At 42.1% G+C, this 13,628-nt stretch overlaps 1 protein-coding gene across 1 annotated transcript; it reads left to right on the top strand.

Annotated features, from left to right (window-relative positions):
* Nucleotides 1–1,668: 1,668 nt before the first annotated feature.
* casq1a (calsequestrin 1a) lies at nt 1,669–11,675 on the top strand. Its single transcript, XM_084547037.1, has 11 exons — nt 1,669–2,269; nt 5,487–5,580; nt 5,681–5,781; nt 5,948–6,059; nt 6,328–6,401; nt 8,236–8,366; nt 8,458–8,503; nt 9,663–9,717; nt 9,819–9,919; nt 10,048–10,122; nt 10,630–11,675. Exons 1-11 carry the CDS (start codon nt 2,033–2,035, stop codon nt 10,990–10,992), a joined length of 1,389 nt encoding a protein of 462 aa, XP_084403163.1. The 5' UTR covers nt 1,669–2,032; the 3' UTR covers nt 10,993–11,675.
* Nucleotides 11,676–13,628: the final 1,953 nt, after the last annotated feature.

Here is a 13,628-nt window from a genome sequence, read left to right as displayed (position 1 = left end):
AAGTATCTGTGGGATGATCCACAGAGGCCCCTCCCCTCAACCAATAGGACCCAAAGGCCCTCACTAGCAACATTGTGTTGCCAGACACCACAGGACACCCTCAGAAGGCTCATGTCCATTCTCTGATGAGTCACAACTGTTTTGGAGGAACAAGGGAGACCTACACAATATTAGGAAGGTCGTCTTAATGTTATGTCAGTGTTAATGCAATATAAGTTTTTAAAAATATTTTAAAGCTGACTTACACTGAACAGTGTCACTGCTTCTAGTATTTTTATTTCATTCTAATGTATTTTTGGCTCTCCCTAGTCTTTGTTGTCTTTGACTCTGTGTACTCTGTGTTAGTCTGTTTTTGATGTCTTTGCTCTGTACTCATGTCCTATGTTGTATTTCCTTGTCTTTTATAACTTATACTGTATAATTGCTGCCATCTTGACCAGGACTCCCTGGTAGAAGAGACACTGTGTCTCAATGGGACCTTCCTGGTAAAATAAAGGTTAAATAATAAAAAAAAAAAAAATAAATAAGTCATAGGTCACTGATTCAGAATGCGAAAACTGTGAAACTTGAAAAATTGAATATTGCTATAAATGACCTTACCTCAGAACTCTACATGTTTTCAGTCATCATCATCAACGTCATCATAACTCATTAGGTTATGGCCAGAAAAGTGACATGCTCTTCTCATTTAGACCTCGTAGGAAAATCAGATCTGATATCTGCTCTGCAATAGAAGAACTATTGTCACTACATGAGGTGTAAATGGAACTCACTTGAAACGCATATTGAGACTTTCCCATATAATTTTATAGTTACTGTAGAGTTAATCACAGTTCGGCTTGCATTTCCATAGCTACTGACACCACATATAGGTGAGAGATTTCAGCCAACCACCCAACATCACCACAACATGGTATACAGTGCATCTTTCAGTCCTTACACTTAAGACTAAGGTGCACTGTAGGCTTCCATGTCCTGTTACAGAAAAAAGGGGTGTGTCGCATATGTGTGGGGTGCTGCGAGTGGGAAGGAGTATACGATACCACGTAGCCTGCATTTATTTATAGCTTACCTCCTTCTTTTCAATTTGAAAACTAATACCTCGTGCGATCATCTTAAGCATACATGCACACATTGCACAGGGCACACGTGTACCGCGTGTATTACGTTCAGACTCAAAAAGTTTCAAAAACTGCCACCTGCCTCCCTGGTAAAACTCTATGTTTCACTTTCTTCTTGAGTCAGGGCTAAGTGACACCTATGCACTGAATCCTCAGCAGGTGCACCACCCTCTCGTCTCCTTTCTCTCCATGTCCCTGAGTGACCCAGCTCCACATTCTAGCGCTGCGCCTATGCCAGCAGAAGCAAATTAGACACCAGCACCCCCTCCTGATATGTACTTCTCTGTCCTACATCCATTATTTTTAGCTGGGATCCAAGCCTTCAAGCCTCCATCTTCACTTAATATGGGAAATGAGTGCATCATATTTGCAGCCACCTCTAAATCCATCATATCAGTCTGCAAAAAGCAGACCTACTCTCACATTCACATAGGTATCCACTTTGGCCCTTTACTCTTGGCTCATGCAGCATCACCCTCCATCACTGTCTTTCCATGTTCTGTGTATGAATAGAGAGAGAAAGGGAGCACATTGGTCCTCATTTAAACACTCCACCCACTTGAACAGGTCTGTAACATACACTCAAGCACGCACACGCACACACACACACACACACAGAGCTGTCCCCCCAGCAACCATCCCAGCCCTGCCTCATCTTTCTCATGCTCAGTTACACCCCACATAGACACACACTTACACCTATGTCAAACTTAGCCCAACCCCTCTTACACCCCGTGTCCCACTGCCTGTTGCCCATGTGGGGTTTTTAATAAGGTGGATGCAGGAGTTGGTCTTGCTCTCTTCTGGGTGACGCGGATTGGAAGGGGTTCTCCATACTCTCGCCAACGATTCCTTCAACCCCGTTTGGTTTACTTTCTTTAACTAGATCTGCATTTTCTTAGAGAGCAGCCATGAAGTGGACCTGGGTGCTGACGGTAGTCTTGCTGTCCTTTGGAGGGCTATCACTGTGTAAGGAGTCCTTGGACTTCCCGGAGTATGATGGGAAGGACCGTGTCCACGACCTCAATGCCAAGAACTATAAGTCTGTGATGAAGAAGTACGATGTCATGGTGGTGTACTACCATGACCATCCCGGATCCAGCCGCGTCGCCCAGAGACAGTTTGAGATTGAGGAGTTGGCCCTTGAGGTGGGTTGAGATGAGAACTGTGGGTAGAGTATGATAGCTTGTTGATGAGGAAGCAGTAGGACCAGTGGTGGATTTAGAAGGGAGCCATTAAATAGTCTTGAAGCTGCTAATAAGATTTTGTTTGAATACGTCTGATACAGTTTTATTTTTGAGTTTAACTTCATGTGGGTCTGCAAATTCAGAATCAAGCAGGTGTAAAATAAGTGAGGAGGCTGCTAGTCAAGGAGTTTTGATAAATATATACTTCTTATTTAGAGTAAAGGTTAACTGCTATGAGAAAGCTGCATTTAATATCTGGAAACAGAGATGAGTATTTTTTGTCAGACTTGTGTTCTTGTAAAACTTAACACAGGGGAAGTGGAGAAAGCATGGTACAAGGTGGAAAATAGCTTTGCTGAATTCTGAAATGCTGATATGTGAAGTCCCAAACATGTGTCACAAGCCTATGGTGTGTCGTCAGTGTCGTCCACCCGAGGCAAAGAGCTGAGCTGTGAGGACCCGGGATATCATTTATTCTGGCAAAGGCTGAGCCTGTGTACTGTGTGTGTGTGTGTGAGAGGGGGTTCATGCACTTAACATACTTCCATTGGTATGCTGATCACACCTCAGGCCTCCTCTCAGCCTGGATGCTCAGCAGTTTCTTCACATTCCTAACAGAAAGACATTGCATCATCCCTCAGCATAAAACTCCACAAAGCATCAAACTACACTTACCGAGGCTGGTTCTCAGGTTGCATAAGAAGTTGCTGGATATGGGATGTCACACATTCCCGCATTACATTTCCCAGGAAAAGTTCTGTTTGCTTTTTTTTACCATTTCTTGTCTAGAAGTTGGTTCAGTGTTTACCGTTGTACTGATGATCCATTTTAGCAAGATAACATTTATAACATACAGATCTAACTGGCTCTCTAACAGTGCTTTAGATAGAAATAGTTTAAAGAGATACTGAAAAAAATCTGCATTGAAAATTGCAATTCTGCAACACGATAGTGGCGATGACTGTTTTATGGAATATATGCCTGATGGGTCACGTTGCAGCAATATATTATGGCATTTGGCATGGCTACTGTACAGGCTCAAGTATATGCCGCTGCCTTATACACCTGTTGATTATTGTATTTTGAAGAGAGCTGGAGGGACTGCTGGCGGTTTAAACATGCACCCAAAAAGAGTCATGAAAAATACAACCAAACTCAAATCAGTCAGTAAGAAGAATAAGGAGCACAGAACAGCCTCCGGAAAAGCTCTTTATTTAACTTGTCAATGACAGTTGGAAACCTATTATCATTTGCACAAACAGCAATAGCTAATCAAATAAAATTATTTGGGATTATATATGGCAGAAATTGTGTGCAAGCCATACGGAGCATGTCAGCTCAGTCAAATAAATTAAATCGGATGAAGTGGGATAAAAATTATATTAGTTATGGATAATAATAGCGAGGAAAATTTTAATAACTATTGCAGAGAGAGAGAGAGAGAGAGAGAGAGAGAGAGAGAGAGAAAGAGGGGGAGAGAGAGGGGGAGAGAGAGAGACTGCTCTCCTTAACATATCACATAAACTCAACAGCCTCTGGCATCTCAGTTTGAGGCATTAGGGCTCAGTCTTGGGCCTGCAGGCCATCGCTGGCAGTACTGGCTCCAGTAGTGCCAGCTCAGCGCTGCGCTGTGATTGACACTTGCAGTACTGTACTTGTCAGCGGATCCCAGAGCACTGAGCATCACAGCCACCTCACCAAAATAGTCCCTGGGCTGGCGTGGCTTCTGCCGCTAAATTTATCCTGAGCTGCTTTTGTGGTGCGTCTAGCTCCCAGATGGCTTGTGTTTCTCCTCATGAATGTATTATGATTTACATTTAATGAGATTTTATTATTAGCAACGGGCAACAGCAGAAGTTGCAAAATTTCAGGGCTCGAGGCAATCTGTGGGGGGTAGTGAATGTCAAGTGAAATACGACAGGATCGCAGCGAGGAAGTCATAATTAAGTGCTTATCCGTTTGTTATTTGAAACTGATTTGGTTGTAGAAGTGGCCTCCTGTTGTGTCTAGGGACCATGTGTTGTTTAGGAAGCTGCTTTACACCTAATCCCTTTTACATTTAGACTCAAACAGACTAGTAGGCACAGATAAGAACACGTGAAGGCATGTATTTTATCTTTATTACGCTTAACATCAAACCGGAAACAATTTCAAATAGAGGATATACTTGGGTGCCACACCAGTAGTAACCATGGGTACTTAAGTTATCATCACTGCAGGAAATCCATTTTTATGAAATCATATGCTGCAGTGCAGTTTGCATGTTGTCTCATAAGACATGTTGTCTTATGCAAATATAGAGCTATGAAATCTCATCCCACCTACTAAGGCTTTTGGTTTAACTTTACATGTAGTTAGGGAGGTTCAGTTACCGAGAAGAAATTACATCCAACTAACTGCAGATACACAGTCTGAATACCAAGGTCCAAAAGCTACTTTGCATGTTTTATATTTGGGTGACAATTATGTATCTACTAAATCATTTCCATACTCTGTCAAGGCTATCTACTTTACATAAATAAAGCATGCTGCTTTTACACTGGACAATTAAAAAATAATTCATGTCTAACAAACATATAATCAGTCGCTCACTGACATTTGTCCTCAGATATATCCTTAAGCATTAATGCAGCACTTAAAAAACACAACTTCAAGTTGATGTTCTGCTAAGCTACAAACTGTGAACTGTTTACTGTGCCCCACCCACCTGCAACTCCAATCTGCTGAAAAGAAATGCTAAGAATTATGTGCACAACAGTAAACAGTAAAAGCAGCTGCTCCATATCTCTGACAGCAGTGGGTGCGCATGCTTGTGTGCCTGTATGTGCGTGCACTTTCTGCCCGTCAGACACACCGAGACGGCCCTCGAACCGCTTCCTCAATGCAGTCGGGCCGCGACTGTGGCACTGCAATTGGTGGAAGCCACTGTCAGTCATGAGGTTCAAGTTTCATACGGATTTAGAAAGTGCACAAGCAGCGCTCTGAAAAGCAGGCTTTTATGGTAATGAAACTACTGAGTGAGAGAACTTCATGAAAAGGTGGAAATAATAGTGTAGCGGGATTTCAAATGCATAAGATACATTTGCAAAACATCGTGTTGTTGTTTGTTTGTTTTATAAACTGATCTGACAAATCAGAATCATGTCTTTATTTATGTGACAATGTTGTTGTTTTCCAGCTTGCAGCCCAGGTCCTGGATGACTTTGATGAGGAGGATATTGGAGTCGGTCTCATTGATGCAAAGCACGACAAGGCTGTTGCAAAGAAATTAGGTAAAGCAGCTGCAGACAATTGGTGCATATAGTTAATCATGCAAACGACAGACAAGCTAGTATGAGCATCCATAAAAATAAGTCCCTCTTTTTCCCCCAGGCCTTGATGAGTCCGACAGCATCTTCATCTTCACAGACGATGAAGTCATAGAATATGATGGCGAACTTGCAGCTGACACTCTCGTGGAGTTCATCTATGATGTTCGTGAGGATATAATCTCACAGTTAATAGCCTGCGTTATTTAAGATTTCTCATTTGCTTTGTATAAAGATTGCCAACAGCCTTACTCTGACTTCCTCTGTTCTCTGTCATTGCCATTGTCCCTTCCCCCGCTTTCTGATCTATGATCCTCCATTTCCTCACCAGGTTCTCGAGGACCCAGTGGAAATTATTGACAATAGTAAGGAATTGAAAGGCTTTGAAAACATCGAAGAGGACATCAAACTGGTGGGCTACTTTAAGAGTCACAAGTCAGAACGTAAGAATCTGTACTGTGATGGCATGATAACCTGTTTCAGTTTCTTCTTTACAGTTGCTTGTTAACATAATTGCTGATATCAAGAAGACATAATGACCTCATGCATCTAAGATCAGATTTATAATGTTTCATTCAATTGTACATTGCTGCTTTTATTTTAAGCTGGTTTATAAACTGTAATGTGGGGAACATCAAGTTGACATCATAGATATTTTATACAGAGTACCGATACACTGAAATAACTTGACAGATGCCTATAAATTTTCAGATTTTGAGGCTTTCGCCGATGCTGCTGAAGAGTTCCATCCTCACATCAAGTTCTTTGCCACATTCAACCCCAAGGTGAGTAACAACATTCTGTGAGTAAATAGGATTTATTATCTGTTTAATAAATTTGCGCAATTGCTGCAGTGTACTGTGGTAGCCATGCTGGTTAATTGTGCATTGAATTTTGAATATATCAGCAAAAATGTCACCAGCAAAGCCCCTTATGTCATCAAACCTCCTCCTCCCTGCTTAAAGATGGAAACTACACATGTAGAAACCATCCACTCAACTTTTTGCATCTCATTAAGACATGACAGGTCAGACCAAAAATCTCACCAGACCAAAGTACAGATTTCCACTGGTCTAATTTCCATCTCTCGTTTCTTACCCCAAGCTATTCTCTTTTTCTTGTTGTTTTTCTCATTAGTGGCTTCTTTGCACTAATTCAAGCATAGATTCCTGATGCATGCTGTCTCGTCTGAACAGCTGATGTTGAGATGCGTGTGCTACCCAAACTCTGAAGCATTAATGTGGCCTCTAATTTCAGCTGCTGTTAATTTGCAGTTTCTGAGACTGGTAAATCTAATGATGTTATACTCAGCAGATCGGGTCTTCCTTTTCTGGAGCAGTCCTCATGAGAGCCACTTTCATCAGTAATGATGGACTGTCTTTTCTCTTTACTTAGTTTGAGAGGTTCTCGCAATAATATGGATCAGAGCAGCAGTCAAATAGGGCTTTTCACTCTAGAGAACTGTGTACCAACCCTGCCTCTGCATAACACAACTGATGTTTTCAGACACATTAGTAAAGCAAAGCTAAAGGTGGCTAGTTTGAAGTATCTCAGTATCTCTCAGTATTAATCTGCAACGTAGAAGATAAAAGAAAAAGAAAAAAAACATTAAATGAGAAGTTAGGAAGAGTAATATGACTACATTTTGTTGCATTAAAAGTTGAGGTAATACTTCCAGAATGATATTACAGTATGAAGGTATTACTGCAAAAACAACCCCCTACCTACCAAATACAACAGGCATAGACCTACATTACCATCTGATGTAGGGCATGTAGCATGCAGTTTGTTTAGAACATCATTGATAAATGGTGCTGGTGGAAAACAGTAATGTAAAATATGTTAAAAGGCAGTTATTCATTATGTTGTATGTTGATGTTAAGTGACCCCATTCATAATACACATAAACAAAATCCATTATTAATAATAAAAAAAAAATGATAAGTAAAGTTTTTGCATTGAGGTTGATTACATGATCGATGTATTGCATCCATTACAAGTTAGAAAATAAGAAAACAAAAAAGCAGTGGTCCTAAGATCGAGCCTTGAGGCATCCCGGAAAGATACTTTTAACATTTACATAATTTTATATCATGTAGTCTGCAAGCTTTAAAAAAAAAAAGCTATGTTATGTCTTCTTTAATTTTGTTTAATATGATCATGTATTATATTAAATATACCAAAAAACCCGCTCATTCCTGTTAAGGGTCGCAGGGGTCTGCTGGAGCCTATCCCAGCTGTCATCGGGCGAGAGGCGGGGTACACCCTGGACAGGTCGCCAGTCTATCGCAGGGCCAACATAGAGAGACAGACAACCATTCACACTGACACGCACACATACGGCCAATTTAGAATCACCAATTAACCTAATGAGCATGTCTTTGGACGGCGGGAGGAAGCCAGGGTACCCGGAGAGAACCCACGCAGACACAGGGAGAACATGCAAACTCCACACAGAAAGGCCCAGTCGGCCCATGGATTCGAACCTGGGACCTTCTCGCTGTGAGGCATCAGTGCTAACCACCTCGCCACTGTGCCGCCCTAAAAAGGACTAATACTGTCCAAAAATGTTAATAAGTAATTCTCGGATAATGATGTGGCTTTGGTCCTGTGTTACAGGTCGCCAAGGCCCTGGAGCTGAAGCTAAATGAGGTGGACTTCTATGAACCCTTCATTGATGACCCAGTGGTCATCCCTGGAAAACCTTACTCTGAGGATGAACTAGTGAAATTCATTGAAGATAATGACAGGTAAGTACTATTGTTGCTATGCAACCAGATAGCTTAGCTCTCTGAGTTAATAATAAAATGCATTAAATCAAATTGATTTGTGTTTATCAAGACCAACCCTGAGGAAGCTGCAACCACACAACATGTACGAGATCTGGGTAAGAACTCCCAACACTACAACAAGAATGAATGCATTGACCAATACCGATCAGGCATAACATTATGACCACTGACAGGTGAAGCCAATATGATCACTGACACTGATTATCTCTTTATCACAACACCTGTTAGTGGGTGGGATAAGAGGCAGTAAGTGAATATTTTGTCCTCAAAGTTGATGTGTTAGAAGCAGGAACAATGGGCAACTGTAAGTATTTGAGCAAGTTTGACAAGGGCTAAACTGTGATGGCTAGAAGACAGGGTCAGAGCATCTCCAAAACAGCAGCCTTTGTGGGGTGTTTCCAGTCTGGAGTGGTCAGTATCGATCAAAAGGGATCCAAGGAAGGAACAGTGGTGAACCAGCAACAGGGTCATTGATGCACGTGGGGAGCGAAGGCTGGCCAGTGTGGTCCGATCCAACAGACAAGCTGCTGTAGTTCATATTTGTTGCGTATGGGGCTGCATAGCCACAGACAGTCAGGGTGCCCATGCTGACCCCTCTACACTGACAAAAGCACCAACAATGAGCATGTGAACGTCAGAACTAGACCATGGAGCAATGGAAGAAGATGGCCTGGTCTAATGGATCACGCTTTCTTTTACATTGTGGATGGCTGGGTGTGGTTGCATCACTTACCTGGTGAACACATGACACTAGGATGTACTATGGGGAGAAGACAAGCCAGTGGAGGCAGTGTGATGCTTTGGGCAATGTTCTGCTGGGAAACTTTGGATATTACCATCCATGTGGATGTTATATGACATGTACCACCTACCTCGCATTGTTGCAGACCATGTACATGGTCCCTTTCATGCAAGCGGTATTCTCTGATGGCTGTGGCCTCTTTCAGCAGGATAATACGCCCTGCCACAAAGCAAAAGCGGCTCATGAATGGGACTTAAAAGATCTACTGCTAACATCTTGTTGCCAGATACCACAGCACACCTTCAGGGGTCTAGTGGAGTCCATGCCTCAAAGAGTCAGGGCTGTTTTGGCAGCGAAATTGTTCATAATGTTATCTGATCGGTGTACTCTTCCACAATAAAGCTCTAATGAGATTACAACTTCACAACAACTGGCTGAAGCCGTAAACTGCTTCTGTCTAACTTCCATCATTTAGCCCCAGTAGGTTCAGTTTGTATTTGGTCTTTTCACAGTCTGATGATGTTGATGGTGAACATATCATTGCTTTCGCAGAGGAGGCTGACCCAGGTAAAGGAACCCTAAATATATATATAAAAAAACAATGGCAGTACTAGCAATGACAAATACACAACAATTACTTAACTGTGATCATCCTCTCCACTCCTCAGATGGCTTTGAGTTCCTGGAGATCCTGAAGAAAGTTGCAGAAGATAACACAGACAACCCTGACCTCAGCATTGTCTGGATTGACCCTGATGACTTCCCTCTGGTAAGAATAGGATCCCTCAATATGTATGCAAGAAACAAGAGATTAGCTGGAAACTGACTGAATGGCAAAAAAAGTTGATTGCAGTTGGCAGATACGAGCAGGTTCTTCATCTCTTTATTTTCCTGCAGCTCCTGCCACACTGGGAAAAGACTTTCGGAATTGACCTGTCCTCCCCTCAGATTGGTGTTGTCGATGCTGATGATGTGAGTAATAGTTTTGCTACAATCATATATTGTTATGCTGTATATATTTACCCAAGAACAGCTTTATGGTCAGACAGTGGTAATATGCACAATTGTGATGGGAATTCCTGGTCACACACTTGTGCTAAGTGACCATCAAGAAGCGAAAAAATGAATAACCAAACATGCCAGGTAATTTGTCATGCAGAAACATCTAGGAAGTCGTTCTTAGAAGGTCAAACATAATGGTCTGAGGAGCCTAGCTAGCAAGTCATCAGTGTGACAAAGTAGCACTCTTGTGCTTTCTGCGACAATAGTCATACCTAAAATACGCCCATAGCTGCCAGTAGTTCCTGATTGGTCTGCACCTCTGTAGATCAGCAAATGCATAGCTAGAAAATTGGCAAGACGGATTCTCGTGTTCTTGTAATTTCACATCTTGCAAGTTGAATAAATGAACGCCCATGTGAAAATACGCTGTTGCTTAGACTTTCACCTCCTCAGAGAATCCATCTTTTTGCCTTACAGGCTGACAGTGTGTGGCTGGACATGGATGATGGTGAGGACTTGCCATCTGTAGATGAGCTGGAGGACTGGATTGAGGATGCTTTGTCAGGAGAAATCGATCCTGATGATGATGATGATGACGACGATGATGACGACGACGACGATGATGACGATGATGACGACGATGACGACGACGATGACGATGATGATGATGACGACGATGACGACGATGATGATGACGATGACGACGATGATGATGATGATGACGACGATGATGACGACGATGATGATGATGACGATGATGACGACGACGACGATGACGACGACGACGACGATGATGACGATGACGACGATGATGACGATGATGATGACGACGATTATTAAATTGCCGTGTCATAATTTACTTTCTAAGTCTGACCAATACAGTTTCAAGAGTCAACATCATTAACTCAAGTCAAGTCATCCTCTTTTCTCATTAGTCGTCACTTCACTCTGACGTCTCATCTGTTCATCATATTCTCTGCATCTCACCTGAACAATATTCCATTATTTGTTTATCTTTCTCCCCTACATATTCACATCTTGTAACAAAGTACTCTCTAAGATGCCACAGTACGCTAATTCCGACATGTAAAACTGTCTGGTACAATAAAAAAAGAAATTCTCTCAAAAACTTGCCCTCTACTGCTATTGATTTTTATAATATTAAAGTTTTTATTTTCCTAAGTACTGGAGGGATTGCACTGTTTTATGCATTTTGTCCATCGTTGGAGTTTGTTACCGTTTGAATGTGTTTTACGTGTGCTCACTTAATTTCTTGTTTTCCCCAGTATTGAAACGACAGAGGTCAGATCCAAGGGTGCTAGCAGGCTTTTCTGACACGTATCACCAGCCTACTCTGTGAAATCAATGTAATGCTGTACACTGAAAGTGCTGTACATCACATGGACGTTTTCTACGATGATGAATAATGACAACAGCGGTATTCTATTTTTGTAACAAGAGAAATTTAAGTGACTGTAAAGTCTTAAATAAATGACAGCTTGGGAAGAAAACCCACTGCTGTATAGTTTTGAAAGATGTCTGTCTGTGTGTGTGTGTGTGAAATATAAATAAGACTGAGTCAATAATAATACTTTACTCAATAAAGAGTAAAGCTATTAAAGATACAAACTAAGATATAGAAATTTGTCACAAAAATGGATACACATTTAAAGCCTCAGTATGTAAGCAAAAAGAGAGTTATTAGCACCCTCTAGAGGTAGTATAGAAGAAAAGACTTGTCAGTGTCAGTGTTGCATGCCATGTTGCATCAATTTTCTCTTGACTTGCATACAATTTTATGCCACCGGAATACTCTGAACAATGCTTTCATGAAATAACAATAAAATTTGATGAATGGCAGCTTTAAGATAAGAGCTCACCATGGCAAAGTAAATCAGAAATGGAGTGAGAGTGTAGTTTCATGCTGCAGATTTCAGGGTGAATGCTCTGCGTGACCTGAGCCACTGAAGTAGTAGTGAGTTGTACATGCTCCAGTTATTGATGGGGTGCACCATTTCGTCCCTTTTCCGTCAGGCATCGCCAGTGACGCAGGGCTTGGTTTGATCAAAGCAATTACAGTTTACAAAAAGAGTTGGTTTGTTCGGAGAAGAGGACACATTTCCCACCAAATTATGAAAGTACTCAAGAATCTACACAGACACGGTGGAGGCAGGCTTTTCCAAAGACTTCAGCAGTAACGCAAAACAAGAGGAAGGTGAGCTGTTCAAAGCAAAAATCAGCAAGCATCAAGAGGGAGGCTAAAAGAGGTGACTTAAAATAGCAGCTACTCAGGTCCAGGCTGAAATGTATTTCCAACTTATTGTGCGCTTCCTTAAGCAGCAACAGACTCTACTGCACTACAGACACAGTATTGACATATTTTCAAAAGAAATTATATCTATAATGATATATAAACTTTTTTGGAATACTGCCAATGCCGGCCTACAGCACATCTTGTATGGCGCAATCAAGTGCTGAGGAAGCTGAGAAGTAACAGAGGCCTACAGATGGGAAGCAAACAGCAGGCAGCTGGCCCCAGCCAGAAGTGGTATCAAGTATGCTGGGGCTGGAGAGAGCGCAATTTGGTAAACCCAACAAGAGTCCCCTCACCCTTCATGGAGTGGATCATAAGAGTGGATGTAGGGAGACAGCTCCAGTTCCCTGAGGAGATTGTGGAAACATTTCCCCAGCCTGACCTTGAGATGTGGACTACAGCTGGAAAGAAGGTCCTGCTGGTGGAGCTCACTGTCCTGTGAGTCGAAGCAAGGTTGGAGAATCACGGCATGTCTGGTGGAAGAGGGGTTCTCGTATGCTTTGCAAAATGGGGTGCACGGGGCCAAGAAATGAAAAAAGCTGCTAAAGAGCTGGCAGATGAAGAACGTTCCTGGCTGTGAATGAGAAGAAAGCACAGGAGTTGGGGCCGAGCAACTCCTAGGGTGCCAGCAGGGCAGGGCACTCTGCTACAAGGAGCTGTACTGGGGTTTATGGAACAACACACTGATGATTGGTGGCCCCCAGCTGATGACCCAATCTAGGCTCGGCGAGGCATCCCCAGGCAGAGGCTCATTAGGAACACAGCTGCATACAAGACATTGTTGGAGGTGCAAAAGGCAGCAAGTAGACCATCAGTCCAACTTTGATGTTGAAGTGTTGCATCTTACAACTTGGGACAGCACTCAATACACCATACAGTATATTGCATATATGCACATACTGCATGTCACAGGTTTCTGCAAGTCTTCAGATGATTTGTTATCCAGGTGTGGGAGGATGTTTTTATGGAATATACAGTGCAGCTTAAAAGTATTTGCTCCCACATAATTTTCCACATTTCTGCATAAAAACAGTAGACGGTAGACAAACAGAACCCAATCAAACAAACAAAATCCCTTCCATTTTGAAGTTCATTTAGAGGCCAAATTAGAGTCCAACTGTTCAAAAGAGTTTCTGGTCAATGTAATTCATGTGAGGAAACC

Source organism: Chelon labrosus (genome assembly GCF_963514085.1).
Source record: "Chelon labrosus genome assembly, chromosome: 6".
Taxonomy (NCBI): domain Eukaryota; kingdom Metazoa; phylum Chordata; class Actinopteri; order Mugiliformes; family Mugilidae; genus Chelon; species Chelon labrosus.
Note: the sequence above shows the minus strand (reverse complement) of the source record. Positions and strands in the feature narration are given on the sequence as shown.

What these genes read in the sequence shown, in the direction of transcription:
- casq1a (XM_084547037.1), top strand. Translation starts at nt 2,033, where the DNA reads ATGAAGTGGACCTGGGTGCTGACGGTAGTCTTGCTGTCCTTTGGAGGG. An exon ending in TTGCCACATTCAACCCCAAG is followed by an intron (nt 6,402 to 8,235) that starts GTGAGTAACAAC and finishes CCTGTGTTACAG; the next exon opens with GTCGCCAAGGCCCTGGAGCT. An exon ending in ACAACATGTACGAGATCTGG is followed by an intron (nt 8,504 to 9,662) that starts GTAAGAACTCCC and finishes GTCTTTTCACAG; the next exon opens with TCTGATGATGTTGATGGTGA.